The following is a 23,098-nucleotide window of genomic DNA, read 5'->3' as shown; positions in this document are numbered from 1 at the left end:
CCTGCCACAGTGCAGGGGGCTGGACCAGATGACTTTTCAAGATCCTTTCCAGCCCTACACTTCTATGATTCTATTATAGTAGTGCAGAAAAAGCCCCTGTGCAGTCTCACCCTTTTCACTTTCATCTGCCAAAGCCACGGTCCACTGTTAATACAAGCACCCTCCATTTGACCCTCTATGGAAGCATCATAGAAACGTCATCAGTTGAACCTCATAAGGAACAGACTTATTTTCCCAGTGCAGCCACTGGAAGTGACAGGCCATCCACACGTTCCTCTCTCCCCTGTATGCCAGCCTCAGCCCTCTTGCCACAAAAGACTGGCTAGTTTAGGGGATCAGCAATGAGATACAGATCCTCTCATTTCTCTAACATCCAGCTGTGCAAGTCAGAGCTAATGATGGAGACAGGGAATTTTCTAAGAAATGTTATGTCCAAATCAAAAGTTCTGTCACAGTGCAAGATCCAAAGGGGGAAAGCAGCTGACCCTCTGGAATTCATTAGTAAGTGCACGTCTGACATTGCAGAGGAACAAATCTAGAGAAATATACGACCCAAAGACTATTTAGGAACTTTGTGAGTACAGGAACTCAGAGGGGTCAAACATATAGAAGCTCAAATCATAATGGGTGAAGCCATGGCTCCTTTGAAATCAATGGGAGTTTTGCCATCTGTAGATACACAGCTGCTGTAGGCAACCCTGAAAATATTTCATATGACACAATCCTATATTACAAATTTTAGGAACCACAAAGTGAACCCATATAGAAGAACTTTGCTAAGCATGTCAGACACCACAGAGGCACTCAGACACCATGGTGATCGGCATAGTATAAGAGCTTGTCATAGACAGAAGTCATAGATAGAATAATAGTCCTAGCATGTTCTTTAGGAATGAGGACCAAGATTTTAAAAAAAACCTGCTTAATCTCTGAACTTCATTTTTAGGCACCTAATAAGTGGACTGATTTTCAAATGCACTGAGCAGACAGCGGCTCCAACTGTCTTTACAGAAAACTACAGAGACTCAGCACCTCTGGAAATCTGGCTACTTATTTAGGTGGCTAAATATTGATTTATGAGCTTAACTTTAAGAACCTATTTTTTAAAAATCTTAGTAGAAATTAAGCTAGGATTTCAGAGGCTGTGATTTGGGTGTATAATCAATGGTTATTATTATCTATCATCTACTGTACACTATGATGATGTGTGTTAATGTGGCCCTGTGTAATATCTGGGAGCTGTCTGGAGGGAGAGAGGCATCTGTTCACACACATTGTGGCAAATCTGTGGCCAGCTAGGTCACTTCGCAGTTGTCACTATGCTACGCACCATGGCAGCTCAGGATTTCATGGCATCACCAGGGACAGAATTTGATCCTTCTGCTCCAAAATTCCAGGCTCTTGCCACTTGACCTAAAGGAGAATCTCCACTAGCTGTTATGGTCTTTGACACTCAGTTGGACAGTTCTAATTCCAGTAAAGGGCAGCTTGAACGCACATCCTAGCCACTTCACTGCAATATCAAATATGGCGGGGGAGGGGGGGGTCTTTCTCCTGTGAGTGTCATTAACTAGTTTACTCTGCTTGTTGATTATTTGCTGCCATTTCTTTTGAGACAACCAGCAGGCAGAGGACATTAGGGAGGGGTCTGCCAGCAATGCCTCCGACCTCCGTACTCAGAGCACAGGACAAGGAGCTAAACAGAAGAAGCAGCATTAGAACCAGCTGCCTGGCGTCTCAGGAGATTCCCATTAACTCTCCGAGCTGGGGAGATGCCTGGGAAAGGAGTAGCCAATTGTGCAGATTCAGAGTCTCATCCCGCTCACTACTAGTTGCATTCTTGGATGATACAGAACTTGCCTGCTTGTGTGCACTTGTGTGTCTGATCCATCTGTCATTTGGGTAAAACTCTTCAGTTGCCATCTTTCCAGTATCTAGCCCAAAGCTACAAGCCACTCCTCTTTTACACAGACCACTGGGACTCTTGTCTGCAACTGACCTATATTAGTCTTGAGCTCCATTTGCTCTGGCCTGCACTCCCCTCTCTTCCCCCACCCAGCACACATACTGCCCCTCCCCCTCAAACACCTTTATACATCCAAGGACATTGCTAAAATAAAATGATCACAACCTGGCCCTCCGGGAACTTCAGTTTTACAGTTTGCCCAGCTCTGATGCTGATAGAATTCACAACCCAGTTCAAGAGAGACAGCCGGAGAGTGAGAGAAAGGAGGCAGACAGCCAGAGACAGAAAGGGATAGAGGGGCTAAGGAGAGAAAACGAGACTTGAAACGGGGTAACCAGAAGAAGTCAGCTGATGCAAAAAGAGAAAGACCTATAATCTGGGAGAGAGAGAGAGAGAGAGAGAGTCTGGAACACGGAGGAGAGGAAGGGACAGGGAAGATGAGAGACTGAGCGAAACCTAAAAGGTAAGAAAGTTGCAGAGAAAGAAAGAGACTGGAAAAAAAGAGAGGGGAAAAAAGAACAGAAAAGAGGCGATGTAGCCAAAAGAACAAAGGGACAGTTGGAGTCAGATGGAGAAAGAGAGGAAAGAGGGTGGCTAAAAGACCAGGAATAAAAAGGAAGGAGCACTAAGATGGTGGCCACGGGCTCAGACCTGGTTGGGAGAAGAGAGGGTGCATGTCCCGCCTGAGAAACCACACTGGAAGAACAGGATGAGAAAAAAACAACACAAACAAACCTGTTCTGTCAATTTAAACTCATTCAAACAACCCTCCAGAAACAACTGGTCAACAGGTTGCAGTGTAATGCTCTAGGGCACCCTGAACACTAACAAAGGGAAAGGGTTCTGTGCTAGTGCCCAGGGAATGTTTACTTTCTCTGCATTCTCAGGCCTGGGAACATCTTTCTCTGTGTTGTCAGTTCATCCTAACCTAGTGTGAGTGCTGTTTGCTAGTACCAGGGAGACATTGCCAGTCTCTGAACTCTGCCCTGCAGTCTCCTCTCCCAGTGTGTGCTAAGGGAACCTCAAACCCCCATACATGGAAGGGCTCACACATCCCCCCATCCCCACCCCAACTTTCTTCCACACCGCCTGTTGAATATACCATCTGCTATTCAGATGAGGGTCTCCTTCTCTCTTGCCACCTCTCTCCTCGCTCACTCGCTCCTTCACACAGCCCCTCTCCCTTCCACTCACACAATCTCTCTGTCACACTGTGTATCCATCTCCATTCATCCAGTCATCTATGGCCTTTCTAACGCACCCATTACTGTAGTCTCTCTCCCCACATTCTCTCCTTCACGCAGTTCATCTCTCTCCCTGCTCACAACTGCCAAATTTGCCTCTCTCCCTCCTTCACAACTCTCTCTCTTCCTCCTCCAACCAATCCTTCTCTTTCCCACACGCAGTGCATCTGTCTGTCTCTCCCTCCATCAGTTAATTTCTCTTCCTCGCTCCCACACACTGCCCATCTGTCTGTCCCTCCTTCACACGGTTCATCTCTCTCACCCTCACACACACACCCCGGCCCATCTCTGTCTCTCTCTCCCACTTCCACACAGTCCATCTCTCTGTCTCCTACACACCCAGGCCCACGCTCTCTCTCTCCCCTACTGAGAGGAGGCAGCGGCAAAGAATTTGCTGCTGACCGCTGCATTGCTAGGAGGCAAACACATGGCCGGCCTTGTGCAGGCCAGTTTCCGCCTGAGTGCCCCAAGTCACATATCCCCAGCATCATCTCCAGCACTGAGAAAACAGATGGTATAATAAATGAGTGCAGTCTGATGGGGAGGCAAAGGGGTGCCTGCCTGGGACACCCTCCCTCCCCTCCCGCAACAGATACACACCAAGCTCAGGCACTGTCCTGATACCAGCCCAGTCTCCTGCCAGACCATAAAGCCAACCAATGCTTAAGCTCTGCACGGGGCCCCAGGTGGACAGCGGCAGGCGTGCATGCCAAGGGATAGGATGTGAAGTGCTTCTTCCAGGCTGTGGCTTTAGACTCCAGAAAGATGGGTGTTAGGTAGGGCCCAGGCAGCTCCAAGGAGATAGGTAGGTGCGGGAGGTGCAGTATGGGGGTGCAGGGCACAGGCAGCACACCAAAGGTATGTAGGGACAGCCTCAGCAGCACAAAGGTGGGTGGGAGTTATGGGCAATGCTATAGAAGATGTTGGGAGGCAGCAAGAGGCTGAGGCATATATAACTGCCTGATGTCCAGCAGATTCCTCTTCAGCCACGTGCTCTGCCCCGTCTCTCCTGCAAGCCCCTGTCACTTCTGCTTAGCAGCGTCTCCTATCTCGGTGAATGGTAAAAGCCACACCACTAGGCAGACTCAGGTGACAGGGTCGTCAGCAGTAGCAGTGACTCAATCCTTGCCCAAGAGAAATATCCTGAGGCTTTCAGTAGGTGGGCAGGCCACAGTGGATGGAAAGGGTTTATTTATTCCTCCAAGTTTAGGGGCTTTCCGGTGAGTCATAGCACCACTCTTTCATCCCCAGCTTTTTACCCCACTCAGCTCCATGCTCATCGCCAGACACAGTTCTCCCCTCGACCCCAAGCATCTCCACACAGATATGAGTCCAACCATTATGCTGGCCACAGTCCCCTGAATTCCACAGGTACCCAGCCCCAAGATCCCCACACCAACCCATGGCCAACCTCGTTTCAGCCCACACTCCTCCTGTCCCTACCGCCCATACATTTTCCCCAAGCCCAGCATAGCCACGCTGACCCCGGCCTGAGTATCTTCATGTGGACATCAGCTGTGAAACCCACCATCCCGACACCTCAAGGCTATCTCCTCCAGACCCCATGTTCTGACATCCCCATCAGCTGGCTTTGAACCTGACGCCTTCCAAACGGCCCTTGAGCCCCATTACTACAAAATGCTCAGGTTGAAACCCCACCCCCACAAAAACAAGCCCTAGCAACATTGAACCAAGTCCACATGAAACTGATGAACTACAAAAAGAGCAGTCAGTGATGCTTCGCTTAGACTTAAAAGACCAAACAACTGAAGCACACACAATAAAATAGGTCTCTCACATGAAGAGCTGGGTGAATTATTTATGGCAAGTAATTTGCTCATTTAATTTAGCCTTTTTTTCTGTTCACAGAATGTCCATGTGGAGATTGCAATTTTCTTGAATTTGTCAATATTTGTTGTTGAGTTCTTTTGCTGTATGACGTGGTCGTGAACAGTCTTTACTGTGAGTATGCAACACAAAATTCAGGATGTCTGGGTTAGTTGTGATTGGTGATGAGTCATGTGGTTTTGTTTCTGCTCTCTGAATGGGTGAACGTAACGTCTATATTCAGGTTGCTGGGGCAAATAATTCACACATGAATTTACAATTTATTTTCTGCAAGTGTTTGCACGACTGGATCACTGAAATCTTTGGGGAAAGCAAAATACAATAGGGCTGCAGACGTGGCCAGAGATAACTGATGTTTTAATTCAAGCAAATATTTGTGGAAAATATTTGTTGATATCGGCCCAGCTCTATTCAGGGGCTTTATACACTATGACAATGATTTCAATCCACCTCTCCACCACAGCTACGCTGACTCTCACCACAGTGTTCTCAGCCCCTACCACTGTACATTTTCCAGCTCCAGGTCCCCAGGCCCCAGCATCCTCTCCTCTATGCTTTGCTCCCTGATCCCGGTACCATTGTCTGTAGCTCCAACTTCCCCATGTTGACCCTACTCTTGTTATCTGAGACCCACATTATTGTCCTTGATATGACTCAGGCCCACACCCTTGAGACTACATGCATCGCCTCAGCCTCACATCACCACCACAGTCCCAACACCTCCACGCTGACCCTTGCATGGCCACCCCTTGCTCTGACTCTGGCACTGACCATCTTGAGCCCAACCTGTCACTACCATATCCTTTGCAGCTATGACATCTCCACACAGACCCTGTTCCAGACATACCAACCTGGAGCGTACCCTTGTTGAGCCTGACTCCAACATCAAAACCCAAAACTGGAGCATTGGTCCCCTCTGTCCTGTTTCCTGAAGTTCTCCCTCTTGCCAGGACAGAGGCTGGTCGTTCCTTCTTCCATTCTATTCTCCACAGTAAACTCCATGAATTGGGCCAAATATTGGTCTTTCCCCATGTATCTCCTTCCACTCAATTCCCCTGGTGCCCTCAGTGAGGTGGGAAAGAGATTCACTCCTTCCTGCATATTCTCTTTCCCCTTTGCTCTTGCAATTCCCCTGGTTGTCTGAGACACAGAAGTTGATCTCTCCTCTGCATATTCTCCTCTGCCCACTACCCCTTGCTCCTTCAGTGCCCCTTGCTGGCTGGGATAGGCATTGGGTATTTTTCCAGTACTCATGCAGAGTGATTACAGGCTCCACATTTCTCCAGTTGACGCATGTCTGGCTGGAGGGAACTTCATCAAACTGACCCCATCCCTGACCCCAGCCTGACATGCAAGGTCTGTCACATTTCCCCTATAAACATTGCCAGATTTGGATTTGATCTCAGAGACCAGGGAAAAGAGCAAATCCAGGCTTCACTGACAAACAGCTCCAGGGGAGGAGTTATGTGAGGTTGTGACAGAAGAATGAGAGAAACTCCCCCAAGGGGGAAAAAAAATAACTCCAAGTCAGAATGAGAAGAGCCAGTGTCTGTGAACGTTACATTGCAGCAACCCCAGCAGAGCCAGGACTAGGCTGCCAGTGCTTAGCCAGGGGCCATCCTGCCAGGGGAATACACCTTGGACAGAGCGACACCCTTGGGCTTTCAGGGCAGCCTGGCTGGGAATCGGGACTCAATGACCCGCTCAAGAGCATTTCTTGGAAAGGACTGGGAAACCTTAAGTGCGAACGAGCAGCTTCCCCCCACCCCCCTTGTTGTTCTGGGTCAAGAACCATGAGCCAGTGGCCAAGAGGACAGGATTCTCAAGGCAAGATGACAACAGTAGGAGGAAACAACATTCTGACTGTGGAGGGAAGATGGGCCCTCAGGGTAAAGGGGAGGATGGGTCTGTGAACACAGCCCTCTAACAGTTCCTCCTCAGCCCTCCGCCTCAGTTCTGAAAGTTCGGGCACTCCCTAAATACAAAACAGCACAGCCCCAGGACCCTGTGCCTGGTGAGCCTGGAGCGCAGTCCACCAGATGGAAAGACTACTTGATAAGAACAGGCATAGTTGACAGCTGTCCATTAAGAGAGACAGGCAAGGAATCAGATATCCGCTCAGGTTGTGGGAGAGACGACTGACAATGCAGGGGGAGCCGAGTCCCCAGGACTGACAGTGGGAAGAATGGAAATGTCTCTCTGCTGCCAGCAGGGGACTCATCACAGTGGAGGTCCAAGCACGGAGGGACAGGAAGGCAGGATGGCAACTGGAAGCAGTTCCCACCTGAATGTTTTAGGTGTGGTGCCGAAAGCAGAGCCCTCAGCCTTGAGCAAAAGCCAAAGTCAAAACTGCATAGAGACTAGAGATGAAGTGTTTTCCCCTGTTGTCAGCACCTGCATCAGGCTCGGGGTTTCTCTTGAGAGGCAGTTCCTAATTGGGATGGATTATACATTTCTTGCTGGGGCCTGCCCAGCACCCAATTTAATTGCTATTTTACAGCTTAACCCCTTTTGTACTCCCCAGACACAGTACCCTCTCCCTTTCCCTCTCCCTTTCAACCTCAACAACATTGCGCCTTCTGCCATTCTTGTCTACAGGGTCAATCCTGCCCAAGATATGAATTGTACAAAGGAACCTTAGCCAAAGGAGTCAATGGACATAACAGACCAAATCCATCCCTTGCTGTCAGTGAAGTTATACTAGGATGAATTTGGGCCAAATAGTATATTAATCTAGCATCATTATCTACAAGATGTCCTTTCTGAATGTTTGAGACCCTCAGCTTAATTAATGGTCTTGAGACCCTCAGCTTAATTAATGGTCTTGAAGAATCTGCTCTGACCTCCCTGTCTCAGGGTGTTCAACCATTTATTACAGAGCAGCAGGGACTGTTCCATTGTTGAGCTTGAAAGCAAACTTCTCATTGTAAGCTCCGTTTTTAAATTCCCACTAGCTTCTGCAAGAGAAGCTGATCTTCCTGACATTCTACCTGCTGCAGCTTATTCCAGGGTAGAATGTTTCTGGGACATGTGGTGAAAATCAGGAGTTTTAACATTTTTAAATTATACTGGAAGCTCCCTTTTGAAAATGTGTGCAACCATTTTCGGCTCATCTCTCCAAAATGGTTTGGTCTAAAAACTCCAGATTTGTTTTTCTTTCATTAACCTTGCTGAGAAGAAATGCCACTTGGTTTTCTGGGACAGTTAGTGGGGCAATGACAAAGACAGATAACATAAACAACCTGTGATATTTCATACTAAGGTGAGCAGCGAAAGAGCTAACGAGGGGCTCAGTGAAACAGGGTTATGAAAATGAGCCACTGGAAAGCTGAGAGGGGAGCTTGGAGAAGAAAAAGAAGTGCTTGCTCAGCCATGAAGCAAATAGGAAAAAGGAGACTGAAGGATTATGTACTGTTGAAAGGAATTTGGTATATTCAGGACTATTTAATTTTTACCCTGAAGAATTTCTAGCTGTCCTGGTATGGCTGGAACTGTCCTGGGTTTTAAAAATCCACCCTGGAAATTGAGAGTCCTGCACAGTTGGAGGAAGCAGTAGAGTTGCAGGGAGACAGCAAGGTTTCTTGCTCAGCAGGAAGCCTCTCTGCCACCCTGCTCACTGCTCTCCCCTCTGAATGCAAGCCACGGAACTGCGACAGGAGCAGAGAACACAACCCATGGGGAAGAGGTGATGGCAGGTCAACCCTTCAAAGGGAGGAATGTAGGTTTGACTGTGATCACAGAAGGCACGGGGAACCCAATATGGGCCCCAGACTTTTCCCTCACACATCCCATGCACCCAGCTGCTCCAGGCTCCCCCCGCAGCCCACCTAGCTACCCCAAGCTCCCTCATGCACAGACATACTGAGCATCCACAGCCTCCTTTCCAAAACAAACCCACAAGCTCTCAGGCACCCCTTCTCCACGCCACTACCAACCTCCCCAGCTGGGCCACGTTTACACTAGGAAAACAAGCTGACATGTTTTAAAATACTAGAGCAGACAGGCTAGAATGCCTCTGAAACACATTAGCTGAATATAGTCAAACCGAAGTTCCTCCGTTTGGAGGACCATGACCAGCTAACGTTTTAAAAGACATTAAATCATGTCTACATTAGTGCTCAAAATGTGTGTTGAAACAGGTTAGCCACCATGTTTTAAACACAACCCGTTTTCTTACTCTAGACATGGCCTGTGGGAAGAGGAAAAGGGGCAGCAGATGAATCCCTACAGCTAGCTAGTTAGACTACACATTTTCACTCTCAGGCAATACATCTTTCCCTGAATGGGATGCATTTTTCTTCACTAACCCAGAGGAAGCAGCTACCTTATAAATCACCAATCAGCACTGTAAGCATTCTTCTAATTAGATTCTCCAGCTTTTTGCTTTCATTCAGTGAAAAACATTCACCCAGCTCCATTTTACAGACTGTTTATTAAGAGCTATTTGCAGCATTGTTGTAGCTGTGTTGGTCCCAGGATATTAGCGAGACAAGGTAAGTGAGGTAATATCTTTTATTGGACCAACTTGTGTTGGTGAGAGAGACAAACTTTTGAGCTTACACAGAGCTCTTCTTCAGTCATTAAGAGCTATGGCAGGCTTTTCCTGGGGCAGATAGAAAGGCGTTCCCAGATAAAAATCACATGGGTTTCCCCTTATCTTCCATCCCCAAGGTATTAATCCTCCATAGATCATGCCACAGGTGGCAAAGATACACTTGGAAAAATATTTCAAATATGAAAAGATCCATCATGTAACAGAAGCACATTACTAGTAAAACTGTAGTAGAAGCCATCGAATCAAAGTGAGCCTTTAGTTCTAAAGTTCTTTGACTAACTCAACACAGTATTAAAAATAATTATATCTTATTCACAGCAGCTGGAGGTGGCTGGCTCCTGCCTCCACATCTCCTACTTAGATGCATTACATCCAACCCACTAAGAGCAGAGATTCCTAGAAAGCTTGTCTCAGAGAAATGACTCAGTGCATACCCCAGAAAAATCAGTACCCCTTAGCCAAGGGAAGATGTTGTGACCTTGGAAGCAGAAGAGAATCTCTGCAATTGTCCCTCTTCTGGAATAAAAGAGCTACATCCTATCTTGAACTGCACAGATGTTTTGCCTAACTGCAGTGCATCTCCTTGCACTGGAGATCTGAAAGGGTTCTCACATATGCTACATCAGTATTATATTAGAGACAAGAATTCTACCTAGAGATGTTGCCCCTCCTCACACCAAACCTCAACAAGTCCCTCTGCTGACTCAATAGTTTAGAGCCAGGTGGCCTCTTTCTCTTTCTGTGTCCTGTATGCACTAGTGATACCAGAACCAAGTGATCAGCTAGGAAATGTGAGAATGGATGGTGAAAACTGAACAACGAAATGAGGTTCTCATTTGACCAAGAGACTGGAAAACTGGACCTAGCGAGGAGTTGCCACTACTGAATTTACTCAGCAACACCCCCCACATCCCAAATACACAAAACAAAGGCAAGTTGGGGGTGGGGAGGAGAACATGGGGAGAGAGAGCAGGAGAAATTATCTATTTGAAATCCTGAGGACCCCTCCTCAGGATAAAGGGCTGTCCCTAGGGGTGTGTGGGGTCCAGGGCAGAAGTGATGGATTAGTCTCTTCCGGGACCGACCATGCCGGCCAATCGCACTGGCCTACAGGGTCCCCCAAAGTGCACGGCCTGGAGTGGTCACCCCAATTCGCCCTATCCAAGGGATGGCTCTGATCTGGGAGGTGGGGAAGGAAGATAGGAGCACAATTCTTGCTCACTACAACACAGTGGCATCTTCTTGGGCACGTTTGTGACCTGGGACCAGCAGAGGGCACTGCATTACCAAGTTATGAGAGGTACAGGGGAAAAGCTCCTGGCAGCCAGACAGCTTCTAACAGGGAGAGAAAATGAGCCAAGTCAGATTAAGAACTCGACTCTGAGAAGTCAGAAACATAGATTAGGGTCACAAACTACGTCAGCAGTGCAGTGGGCTCCAAGCTGATGAACCTGGGAACATCACGTAAGCCAAGCCCCAATCTGTAGGCACATCTAAGAACCATTCCTGAGTCAAGAAGAATCCCTGCAGATGCCACAATTGCTGAGCACATCTCAACAGGCTCTGGGCTGTTCCAGTCTATTCCAGCCCTGCTAGTGAATATGCTTTCCACGTGTAAGGCCTTCCGCAGTCCTACTCCCTTCAGATATATGTCAGTGCTGGGCTGTCCAATGTGAGAAATGTCCCATTAGCCTCCCTACTCCTTCCCCATCTCAAAAACCCCACCAAATCATCTGACCCTTGTTTCTAGCAGAAAAGCCATTCTGACAAAGGATGGGGCAATCTCAAAGCAGAAGGCTGGCAATTTCCATTCTGTAGCCCCCCAACTATACAACAGATTTTTATGGAGAAGAAAACCAAGTCCGGAGACATGAAAGAAACACCAGGTCTCAACCTCAGAAAGGCTGCCTTTCCCCATATTTATTTCTGGTTTAATCTGAATGGTCAGGAAACGGTCACAAGGGGGGGAAAAAAATCTCCTCTCTCACTTTCTCTCCATCTTCCAGTCTGCGGGATTCTAGGCATCAGGGTGTTTCCGGACTAAAAGAAACCCCACAGGGGCTAAGCAAGTTGCTATACCCAAGGCCCTCACACTAGTGAGTGAAAGGTTTCCACCTTCTCTCTGTACAGTCGGTGGAATGAGTTTGCCAATATGTGGAATGGGGCTTCGATGTTCTCCATCTCCTTCTGTAAAGAGAGAAGAGAGGATGTGAAAAATGGATGGAGGAATCATTGAACTATTTCTACTCTTATCTGCTCAATAAAACCCCCCACATTTATACTGGGAGTGGATTAAATGATAAAGGATTGTAACAGAACCCCCAAAAGAGAATTCGCCTACTTCCACAGAAGGAGAAGAGAGAAGACACTCACCACTGATGTCTCACAGTATTGTAGGCCATGGATCTCAGCCCACTCCTGTGCCTGTTTCTGCTCCACAACTCGTCGACCAATCAGGTCTGTTTTATTTCCCACTAAAACACCTACAAAAAATGTGAAACAAAGAAAAGGAAAAAAAGAAATGCTGAATTGTTAGCAATAAATACCGGAAAACCTGGTGGGTGAGTTAGAAAACAGGGGAGGAAAAAAATTGGATTGCTAGACTATGGCTGCTTAAAGAAGGTGCTAGAGAGGACAGCAAGGAAATCACCTGGAATATGCATGGAATATGCACTTCCCTGGTCTGTCTTATTAACAGACTGGGTGAGTTGGAGGAAGCCATGTCTGGTTTGGATTTAAGATAATGCTTTATGCCACAGCTCAATGGGAAGAGACGCTGCCACAAAACATGAGAATAGGTGCAAAGAATCTCACCATCTCCTACCTGGAAGGTGCATTCCAAGTGTCTGTGCCCTCAGCTTCTCCAGCCACTTGGCACAGTTGTTGAAAGACTGTTCATTGGTGACATCATACACAATACACAGGGCATTGGGCTGCTCCCACTGTACATCAAGAGGGAGATATTGTCAGCTCTAATGAAACTGATGTGACCAATGGTCAATACATCCCCAGAGAAGAAGTGTCTGTACAGGAAATACATTCCAGGACAGGAATAAAAGGAGTCTTATATAATGAGACCTCACGCCCAATTAGCTGACCCTATGCATCAAAATTAGATGATACAATGCAAAGGTCTCTAATGTAGGGTGGGGGCAGGGACACACTTGCTGGAGTGTGAAAAGTCAAGGGCAGTTCTATATCCCATTAGAAGGCAGAGTCTATGTGGAACAGAAAGATCAGGCTGAAGGCAAAAATCTGATATACTAGAATTGGCAAAATGGAAGTTCCTCTAAAAATGCCCATAAAAAAACAAAAACATCCACACAGTTATCTCAGTTTAGCATTCCCATTTCTTTTTAAGAGCCAAAGGAGCTTCCTCTGGGATCCCACCTCCCTTCCTGTGGAACAGATTCCCTACAGTACTGTTCCAAGTTTCAGAAAATAAAGGAACAGGGATATAGGTAACCGAGAGGGGTTTCTCCCACTCAGGCCAAGGCTTGCTACATCTGCCAGACTGGGTAGCTCAGATCCTTTTCACAGCAAAAGCACCTCTTGAGGAACAAGACGACTATTACATGATACTTACCAGTTTCTCCATCATCTCAGAAAATAGTTCTTTCCCCGCTGAGTCAAAAAGGAAGAGTTCCTGAAAGCAGAAAGAAGGTTTTTGCATGGAAGACCACGAAAAGGATCTGGGGATTATAGTGGATCACAAACAGAATATGAGTCAGCAGTGAGATGCAGTTGAAAAAAAAAAAGGCTAATATCTCTCTGGGGGGTATTAACAGGGATGCTGTTTGTAAGACATAGGAGGTAGCTGTCCCTCTCTACTCAGGACAGTGAGGCCTCAGCTGGAGTCCAGAGAAGGGCAACAAAGATGATAACAGGTTTAGAAAACCTGACTATGAAGAAAGGTTAAAGAAACTGGGCATGTTTAGTCTTGAGAAAAGAAGACTGAGGGGGGGACCTGATAACAGTCTTCAAATATGTTAAGGATTGTTATAAAGAAGATGGTGATCAATTGTTCTCCATGTTCACTCAAGGCAGGACAAGAAGCAACGGGCTTAATCTGCAGCAAGGGAGATTTAGGTTAGATATTAGGAAAAACTGGCTTAACTACCCTTGTAGTTAGAAGTAGAACAAGCTTCCAAGGGAGGCTGTGGAATCCTCATCATTGGAGGTTTTTAGGAACAGGTTGGACCAACGCTTGTCAGGGATGGTCTAGATTAATGGGGTCCTGCCACAACACAGGGAATTAACTTGATGATCTCTTGAGGTCCCTTCCAGTCCTACATTTCTATGATTCTATGTGGGGAAAGGTTTGGGAGGTGTATACTAGAAGCTGTCACACTTGCTTCTTGTACAACCACAGCAACATAGCCTCATGCCTCAGTGGCTAAGCTCACAGCCTCCACAGTGCACCTAGACCAGAGGGCAAGTGCAAAGCAGTAGCTGGATTTCCTGCATAAACAGTGAAAAGATCTACTCCACAGTGCACCAGGCCTTGTCTCCACTCCGAGCACCAACTAGATCTGTGGAACAAGAGAGACTGGGATGCTAACCTGAGTATACCTATATCTTAATGGTAGTGCAGAGCATTAACACATAGCATTCTGGATAGGGCTCAGTCTCCACTGTTCTAGGGAATTGGAATTATACCTGGGTATCCTACATGGCAGTACAGGGCCCTAACTGGATTGCTGAGAGCTTCAGTTTAAAAAGTCATGTTGCAGTTGAATATGTAAACATGTATGTTTTAAAAATAAGTTATCACTGGAAAAAATCAGCTATTGTGCATAATTATTTTTATTTATTATTTGAATTATTTTAGCACATGAGCAGTGTATCAGGTTTTCAACTTAATATTCAGGTAAACCTCTGGTGCGTCCATTCAAGGGAATGAGACATATCAGACATCCACGTAATAGATGGACTGTGTGCTCTGAAGATCTCCTTCTGTCCCTATTTGTGACACAGTAGGGCTCACCACACTATCACTTGTCTCTGGAACAGATACAGTCTTCACCAACAGTTCCACGCCCGTCGTCTGTCAAGCAGAACCAGGAAAACATTGATCAGCAGGGATTGTAGAGGCCTGTCCACTTACACACTATGCTCTAGGGTGCAGCAATCGTCTTAGATCACCAGAATACCATCAAACTGAGACTGTGGAGAACCAACTTCACAATAACACTTCCTAAAGTCCTAATAACAAACTTTCTTACATGTTGTATGCAGTATTTTTGTAGCTGTGTTGGTCCCAGGATATTAGACAGACAGGGTGGGTGAGGTAATATCTTCTATTGCACCAACTTCTGGTGGTGAGACAAACAAGCTTTTGAGCTTATACAGAGCTCTTCTTCAGGATCTTGTCTCTTTAAACTTTCTTACAATCAAAGATGCTGTCAACCCCTAGAAACTTGCTCACATGGGGAAAGGCGACGGAAAAGAACTAGCCTCTGGAGATTTGCTCACATACCAGGATATTGGCTGACAACTTCAGATCTAGAGCTGGATCAATACTCACTGGTTCCTCTCTGCTTGGCTGCTCTAAAACATCCCCCTGAATCCTCTGCACTGACCATGTGATCCTTCACAGGTGCTTTGCTGCAGCTGGCACATAGGATTCTGGGGTCCTCTTTTTATGCCTCTTCCACTTTCTCTCTCCCTCCCCCAACCTCTTTTCCTTTTTGTCTCTTCTATTTCTATTCTCCAGTTTTCCTTTTGGTCTTTATTTCAATGTATAACACATGTGACAGGACTTATTTTTCATCCTGCTTCTGTACACCTATCACCATTAATATTTTTTATATGGAAGGGTTGCAAACTGCATCCTCTTAGTCTTAGAATGGTTTCTTTAGATTTCAAGAGCTTGGGGCCATGGAGCATATTTTCATGTTTGTATAGTGAAGAGCATACATTTCACACTCAGATATTCTACTTGGAGTAAGAAGTTTCCTCCTGCAGCAAGCCATTTTCCCTTGGAGCTCCCTGAAAATGGGAAATTGTCTGAGACCCCACTAGCCTGTGAAAATTCTGATACAGAAGGAAACTATCACAATTAATTTATTCTGTGTTAAACTTTGAAGCCAACTCCCTAGGTATATGGAAATCTACTATGATGTTAGTCAGCTTCTCTTTACAACCTGGTGTCTATAAGTATTTTGAAAGAAAACCCTACTAGACACCCCCTTTAATGCATCAGTGTACAGGTTTGTTAATAGCTAAAACCAGCCCTCAATAATTCATCCTGCTTGGAGTTTCCTATTTCTCACTCATGGAGTTTTAGAGAAGTCACTCGATGGCAGACTGAGCCTGGTGTCCTCCCTCAATCCCTGTCCTGGATGTATCAACCCACAAAGCTTACCAGTGTGTAGTTTTTCTGGAAATGAGCTCCATCATTGCAGAACATCTGGGCCAGGGCACTCTTCCCTACTGCTGAGTCACCTGCATGGCCAAAGCACTTTCTTTAGTTGTGGATGGACAATCTCATTTCCCCTCCCTTCAATCCTGTTCCCACCAAATCCCCAAAAGAACTTTTGGTTACCTGCATTTGCAATTTTACTCATACCAGTCACTACAGGCAAGAAAGCCAGAAAAATCAATAGGACAATTGTCTAAGTGGTGAAATGAGTGTTGCTATTGCATGTGCAGAGCTGGCTTTAGGTGTCTACAATATCCATGGCTGAGAGGTCCCTAAACATCAGGGCAGACTTGCCATTTGTTCTAAAATTCACAGGTCAGTGCTGTATCCTTTCTAGCATGGACAATTAAAGATTCCCAAACCTATTCAGGCATACCTTAATGTGAAGACAAAAAACTGTGGAATAGGATGGGAGAAGGAGCTGTGATAGGAGACCTTCCTCTCTCAAGATTACATATCTTCCAAAATCCAAATATGTTTGTGGGACGATCAGGTCATTCATGCTACTGGAGAATTGCAAGAGGGTGGAAGTGTTCTCCTATGAACCCTCCCCCACTTAGCAGGTGTTGCCCGTGCTGGGAGATGCTAAGCAACTCCTGCTGCAGATGGTTTGTTAGCTCCATCCTGGACATAAGGGAAGTGAGTATCACTCTCTAGAGCGAAAAGGCCTCCTGATTCATACCCATAAAAGCTGGGTGCAGGGACAGTAGGGAGATGGCTTGTGCTGCCCCTATTTTGGGGATGCCGGGTGCTGGTTTGGCCCCCGAGTGTAGGTTACCCCCCAGGGCTGCCCTAATTTAGGCTCCTGCTGTAGTAGTCCCTATGGGCCATAGCAGTGGCACCGAATTGCTGGATCTTAAGAATGCACAGGCTTCTCCCTGGAACACGCTCTATAACAGGACCTCCTGTGAAGCTGGCATAGAGCTGTCCTGATGTTCCCACAGGATATACTCCTACTTTCCTCCTTTGTGCTGGCCTACCCAGTGCAAAGGGTCTAGAGGTCTAGGCTGAACAGTTCATAAGGAGGGATTCTAGGAAGCAACCAAGCCTGGAATTAATATTTTGTGTTGAGTTACTTTGTTAATAAAGCTGAATCCAGGAATGGGGTAAGTTTTGACCTTACCATAGTGTGTACACACTGTGTTTTGAGGCAGAGTGGGAAAGCTACACATATAACTGGAGCAGGAGAGCATTCTGGGTAGTGACACTTGCTCACAGAATCATAGGCCAAATTTAGCCCTGCAGTAAATATATTTAATACTAGTAGCTGAAAGCCTATGCTATTGCATGGGTATACTTCATAGTCATGTGTGTGAAAAAAAAAAAAAAAAGCTGAAAATGGAGCTCGTTTCATGAGCTGTGTTGCAACGAGCAAGGGTGCTATTTGTACATGTTCCCAAAGTTTGTGCTCACACCTGCTCCACCTCTTTGTTACCCCAGGTAGCTGTTATTCCCACCTTCTCTGATTAGCTGTCACATTTGGACTGCCACAGAACCTTTGGACTCCAACTTTCCACCTGGTTCTCACAGGGACCAGCGCTGACTGAACCTGGTGATATTCTGAACAAGAGCTCTCAACCATGCTTGTAGCTGTTTCCTTTGCTTCACACTGAAGTCTAGAATGTCTGCTGAATCAGAGTCACAATCTTGAAATCCTATTATATAGATAGCTGTACCTACTTATACTAGGGCTGAATTGGGCCCACAAATTAAGATGGAAATGCCCTGTAAGGTCATGGAGTTCACTTCACAACAGCTTCTTAAGAAGGCAGTACATGAACCAATAAAGTTTGGGAACCACTGATCTAGTTCAACCTTGACCAATTCAGGATTGTTCCCTACAGTATGTTCTCTTGTGCTTTGACCAGTCTATTGTTTCCCTGGGGAGGCTAATGCATAGTTTAATAGACCATAATGGACCATGTTTCATGACATGATGCTTCTTCACACCCTGTCCCAAACTGCAGAAAGTTCTTTTGTTTCCACCTCTCAGTGCAAATTCTTATCTAATTTGGTATCTTATTTCAGACTGATTGCCCCATTAGTGAGACAAGGTAGGTGAGAGAATAGCTTTTATTGTACCAGCTTCTGATGGTGAGAGACAAGCTTTCCAACTTACACAGAAATCTTCTTCAGGACCTGAAGAAGAGCTCTGTATATGCGCCAAAGCTTCTCTCTCTCACCCTGGGCTCAGCTGACACAGTTCTTAGGAAAAATTAAGCCTGAATTTAATGCAACTGGAAAAGTAAACTATGTACATTGATTTGTTGCTCTGCCCTTTGAGTACTAATTCTATTTCATGTATTGAAACAGGATTATTGGATCGTTTAGCAACAGTGTTGGGAAAATAAATTGTTTTGTGAGGGTACAAAAGGAACAGAAGCTGGGCCAATAAGATATTACCTCACCCATCTTGTCTCGCTAATATCCTGAGACCAACAACAACACTGCATGCCCCATTAGTGACATTCTTCTCTTCCCTTGCTCCATTCTTTCCCCTCACTCCAATCCATCATTATACTTTTTTATTACAGTAATTTAATATTGCCTGCCTTTTTCCTTTAGTTTGGTCCCATCTTTCCACCATTGCTCCCTGTGCTATTCCTAATGTTACTAATTCCATTGCCCTCCAGTACCTTCCCCATTTCTCTAAAAAAAAAAAAAAAAAAATATCAAATGCTGTTTACCACCCTCTTTAAATACACTCCCTTCACCGTCTAACTACTGCCCTATCCTTAACCTTCCCTTTTTCTCAGCAAATAGCTCACAACAATATTCTTGACTGTAAATCTTCCCTGGAAATAACAAAGGAATCATTGTCCATCGTATAGTTAACAATCTCCTTCTTTCTGCTAATGAACACTCTTTTTCTCTTTTCATTCACCTTGACCTCTGTGCAACTCTCAGCAATGTAAGCCACTCTCTCCTCCACATGAGTAGGTACATGTGAGTTTTTTGTTCCCTCCTCTGATGTTTATGCTTCTACCTAATTGTGTTATTTCTCCCCCTTTAATTCATTGTGGCTCCTCTTCTGTGTTAAGACCCTTCCCCTTCGAAGGTTCCTGAAGCCAGCAGGGAAGTGAGAATCTTTCATTTTACCTAGCCCCTTTCATCATGGACATAAATTGGGGGAACATGGGGGATGTTACCTCCCCCCTCCTCAAACTGCAAGCCTCAACAGGCATGGAATTTGCACCCCATGCATGACCCTGTTGGTTTGGCTAGAGCTGCGCCCTCCAAAATAGAAGTGAAACTACACCTATGCCTTTCAGTCATCTTATCTCTACATTTGATGTCTTGCTTCTATTATGTTTGATAGCATTCAACTGTACATACATCTTAACCTTCCACAGTCTGTCATGGCCAAACCAACTTGCAGGTTTACCTCAGCTTCTTTCAGGTTAACTTGTGCTTCTCTTGAGCAAGAGCAGCCTCCTCGGACACATCTGCCTTTTTTTTACTTTCAACTTGACTAACACCATACTTTTTTTCTTGTTTGAAATCATGGAATCATCCTTATTCCTGACACAATTTTTATTTTCATCACTAATGGGAATGCTCCTACTTATTTCATGAAGCTGGTCTTGGCTCCCTGCTCCGCTTCTCTTGCCCTTCCTGTCACATCATCTTTCCATTGTTGTGAAGAGAGCTTTCTCTTTGATCCTGCATCTTTTTTTCCCACTGGCTCTCCATCATATTTCATCTGAAAACATCCTCTTCTTCATCTGTACCTCTCAGTTCGTTACCCGCTGCTTTTTATAGACTGTAGTTAAATACAGTTGTAACTGAAGTACAATTGGTATGAAGGCTGCTGTACAAAATGAAGCAGTGTTGTTGAGGCACTCTGATCTAGTGGACAGGGCACTGGACAGGGAGTCAGGAAACCTGGGATCTGTTCACTGCTCTACTAGTGACCTGGCATGTGACCTTGGGCAAATCACTTCCCCTCTCTGTGCCCCATTCCACCGTATCTATTTAGATAGCAAGTTGTTTGGGCCAGGGACTGTCTCTATTTGCATGCACAGCACCTAGTGCAATGCAGCCCTGATCTCACCTAATGGGCACTTGAGCTGCTACCATAATATAAATAACAGCTAACACTAACAACATGGCGAGAGATCGGTGTAGGCTTGGCAAGACAGTCAATTGCCTGGTCAAATAACATCAATTCACTGGTCAGCTGACCACATAGCATTTGGCCACTGTCAACTACTGCAGCAGGAGGTGGTGGTCTATCTTTTTCATTTGAGTGCTGGGGCAATTTTTTCCTTGCATTGTTCAGAGTTAAAATAACTCAGCTGAGTAACTTCATTTTTGCGAGTAGGTCTAAGTATGTAGGGCTCCTGGAGATCACAGAGTCTTGCTGTCTTTCATTACCGTTCTCATAAATCAGTGTTTTAAAACATTGGACCATTTTGGCCATTACTCGACCCCTCAGCTGACCCATTATTTTGGGTCAGGAGGAACGGCCAACCCCATGGACTCTAGCCAGGCTTAATTTGTAATGAAAGAGGTGCTGTGGCTCAAGCAATTATTTTACAGTTATAACTGATGTAGCAAACCCAGAGATGCCGGGGCTCAGTCCTGGCACAAATTAAGCACTAGACTCCAGATGACAAGCTCACCTGTCAGGATGCACTTTGCAGCTAGTTTCACCATGCTCTGTGCTGCCACAAGGGGAACTGGGGACTGTTCCTGGGGGGTCACGGCAATGATGACTGCAGCCCTGTCTCAAGGGAGAGACCCCAGGGTGCTGGAGCCTGTGGGGGAAAAGAGCCTTAAACAATCACCAAAGGGCTGAGCAGGGGCGAGTCAGCAAGCGGGACCTGGGTGAGGTGGGACTTGAAAGCCCCAGCTGGGGGGGCAGCGGGTCCTAATGGGCAAGGGGGATGCAGAGGGGGAGGGCAGATCTCAAGGGGGCAGGTTCCGAGGGGAGTGGGGTGCAGAGGCGGGTGGAGAGGGGGAGGGTGGGCTCTGAAGGGGAGGGTGTTGAGGGGGGGCAGGTTCCGAGGGGAGTGGGGCACAGAGGGGGAGGGTGGGCTCTGAAGGGGAGGGTGTTGGGGGGGTGGGCTCTTAGGGGAGTGGGGTGCAGAGGGGGTGCGGTGGGAGGACGGGCTCTGAAGGGGAAGGGGTGCAGAGGTGGATGGGGGCGGGCTCCGAGGGGAGTGGGGTGCAGGGGGGAGGGTATGCTCTGAAGGGGAGGGGGTTGGGGGTGGGCTCTGAGGGGAGTGGGGTGCAGAGGGGGAGGGGGCGGGCTCCGAGGGGAGTGGGGTGCAGAGGGGGAGGGGGCGGGCTCTGAAAGGGAGGGGGTGCAGAGGGGGAGGGGGGCGGGCTCCGAGGGGAGTGGGGTGCAGAGGGGGAGGGTATGCTCTGAAGGAGAGGGGGTTGGGGGCAGGCTCTGAGGGGAGTGGGGTGCAGGGGGAGGACGGGCTCTGAAGGAGAGGGGGTGCAGAGGGGGAGGGGGGCGGGCTCCGAGGGGAGTGGGGTGCAGAGGGGGAGGCAGGTCCCTGCGGGGTGCAGAGGGGGAGGGGGGCGGGCTCCGAGGGGAGTGGGGTGCAGAGGGGGAGGCAGGTCCCTGCGGGGTGCAGAGGGGGAGGGGGGCGGGCTCCGAGGGGAGTGGGGTGCGGGGGGAGCGCGGGCTCTGAAGGGGAGGGGGTGCAGAGGGGGAGGCAGGTCCCTGCGGGGTGCAGAGGGGGAGGGGGCGGGCTCCGAGGGGAGTGGGGTGCGGGGGGGGGGAGCGCGGGCCCCACCGGCTATTCGAACTCGGGCAGCATCGCAGGCTCCGCAGCCCTGTCCCCACCACCGGCGCTTCCCTAGCAACGCTCCATCCTCGCTCAGCCACCGCCCTCCTTGGGGTGGCCCCCTTCTTTGACACGCGATTGGCTGGTGGTGCTGTCCATCCACCGGCCTCTCGGGCTGCTATTGACTCCCTTCCATTGGGCTCCACCTTTTGGGAACTCGGCGTCGGCGTCCTCGATACTCTGAGGCCATTGGTTCAGGAATATACTTGTCATTGGGTATGAGTCTGTCAATCGAAAGAAATGCCCCGCCCATTGCGAGGGACAAGCGGCCTGAGGCAGGCGATGAAGTCATTAACGCTGCAGTTCTGGGTGTGTGCGCGTGCGCTCAGGTTGTTTCTACCCAACAACTAATGACATTTACTGGAACCTCTTTTTGATTGGACAGACCACGGCGGCCCGTACTATCTAGGCGGAATTATTCTATAGGGAGGGTTAGGGAAAGGCGCGACGCCCAGAAAGATACGGACTAGCAGTACTTACCAAAATGAGGCACAACTTCCTGGCAGCGTTCTGAGGGAAAGAGCGGGAAAAAAAACTATTTTAACTGCCTACGCCCTTCGGTACATAATGGGCTCTTCCACGCTTCTCGGTCACTCAACGCCGGGTTAACTGAGTTAATCGCGCATGCGCACCATCCTCTTCCCTCTAACTCGGCCCCCTCCGGCTTTCTTTCTCCGCGCTTGGGGCTGCGCGTGCTTTCCCTGGGTTCTTCAGCCGGCCCTCGGCCTCGTGTGCGCGTGCAGCCCCCGTGGGGGGCAGGCATGCCTGTGCGAGCAGTGACAGCCAGCCACAAGTCAGTGCTGGGGCAGGGAGTGCCTCACGCTGTAGGGAACCCCCAGTGAGAAAGAGGAGAAGGGTGTGATTATATTGCTCACTCTGGCTGGCTTCCCTCCCACCTCTGCATCCTCCAGTTCATGCCTCCCATCGCTTTCACTGCCTTCCTAGCCAATCGGCCTCTGTTGTCAGCTGCCCTGGCTTCCACTCCGTCGCTCACCTGTCTCCATCTCCTCTCACCTGTGTGTTGTTGCCCCTCGCTGGCTTTGTGATGGTAAAAATTTAAAAACCAGATGATGATCATGTAGCCAGACGATAAGTCTCTTTCCATTCCACTGGTATTTCGTGAGGCTATGAAACAGTAGCTATGAAAGTTACGTATTTTAAAATTAGCTGGTCTGCATAACTTGCATCCAAGAGTTTTAAAAGCTGGCTAAGGAGCTGGCTCGACTGTTAATACTGATTTTCAATAAGTTTGGAAACACT

At 47.5% G+C, this 23,098-nt stretch overlaps 1 protein-coding gene across 4 annotated transcripts; it reads right to left on the bottom strand.

Annotated features, from left to right (window-relative positions):
• Positions 1 to 11,502: 11,502 nt before the first annotated feature.
• Positions 11,503 to 22,657, bottom strand: IFT27 (intraflagellar transport 27). 4 transcript variants are annotated; one of them, XM_024100066.3, is made up of 8 exons: positions 22,319 to 22,657; positions 20,663 to 20,797; positions 15,981 to 16,060; positions 14,601 to 14,660; positions 13,200 to 13,259; positions 12,438 to 12,555; positions 11,987 to 12,096; positions 11,503 to 11,800 (listed from the first exon to the last, which is right to left on the bottom strand). In XM_024100066.3, exons 2-8 carry the CDS (start codon positions 20,694 to 20,696, stop codon positions 11,702 to 11,704), a joined length of 561 nt encoding a protein of 186 aa, XP_023955834.1. In that variant the 5' UTR covers positions 20,697 to 20,797; positions 22,319 to 22,657; the 3' UTR covers positions 11,503 to 11,701. The 4 variants fall into 4 exon arrangements, with proteins under 4 accessions (XP_023955834.1, XP_005302488.1, XP_023955835.1 ...); XM_005302431.5 differs by lacking the exon at positions 22,319 to 22,657 and adding an exon at positions 21,788 to 21,961; XM_024100067.3 differs by lacking the exons at positions 14,601 to 14,660; positions 22,319 to 22,657 and adding an exon at positions 21,788 to 21,961.
• Between the last annotated feature and the right edge of the window lie 441 nt (positions 22,658 to 23,098).

Source organism: Chrysemys picta, chromosome 1 (assembly GCF_011386835.1).
Source record: "Chrysemys picta bellii isolate R12L10 chromosome 1, ASM1138683v2, whole genome shotgun sequence".
In the NCBI taxonomy this organism is placed as follows: domain Eukaryota; kingdom Metazoa; phylum Chordata; order Testudines; family Emydidae; genus Chrysemys; species Chrysemys picta.
The sequence above is the reverse complement of the archived record's forward strand: the minus strand, read 5'-3'. Positions and strand labels throughout refer to the sequence as shown.

Bases quoted from the DNA above. Each gene is read 5' to 3' on its own strand.
- IFT27 (XM_024100066.3), bottom strand. From the start codon at position 20,696: ATGGTGAAACTAGCTGCAAAGTGCATCCTGACAG. The intron at 16,061-20,662 runs GTGAGCTTGTCA...TTGGCCATGCAG, and splicing joins TGCAAAGTGCATCCTGACAG to GTGACTCAGCAGTAGGGAAG. The intron at 11,801-11,986 runs GTGAGTGTCTTC...CTCTCTTTACAG, and splicing joins AATACTGTGAGACATCAGTG to AAGGAGATGGAGAACATCGA.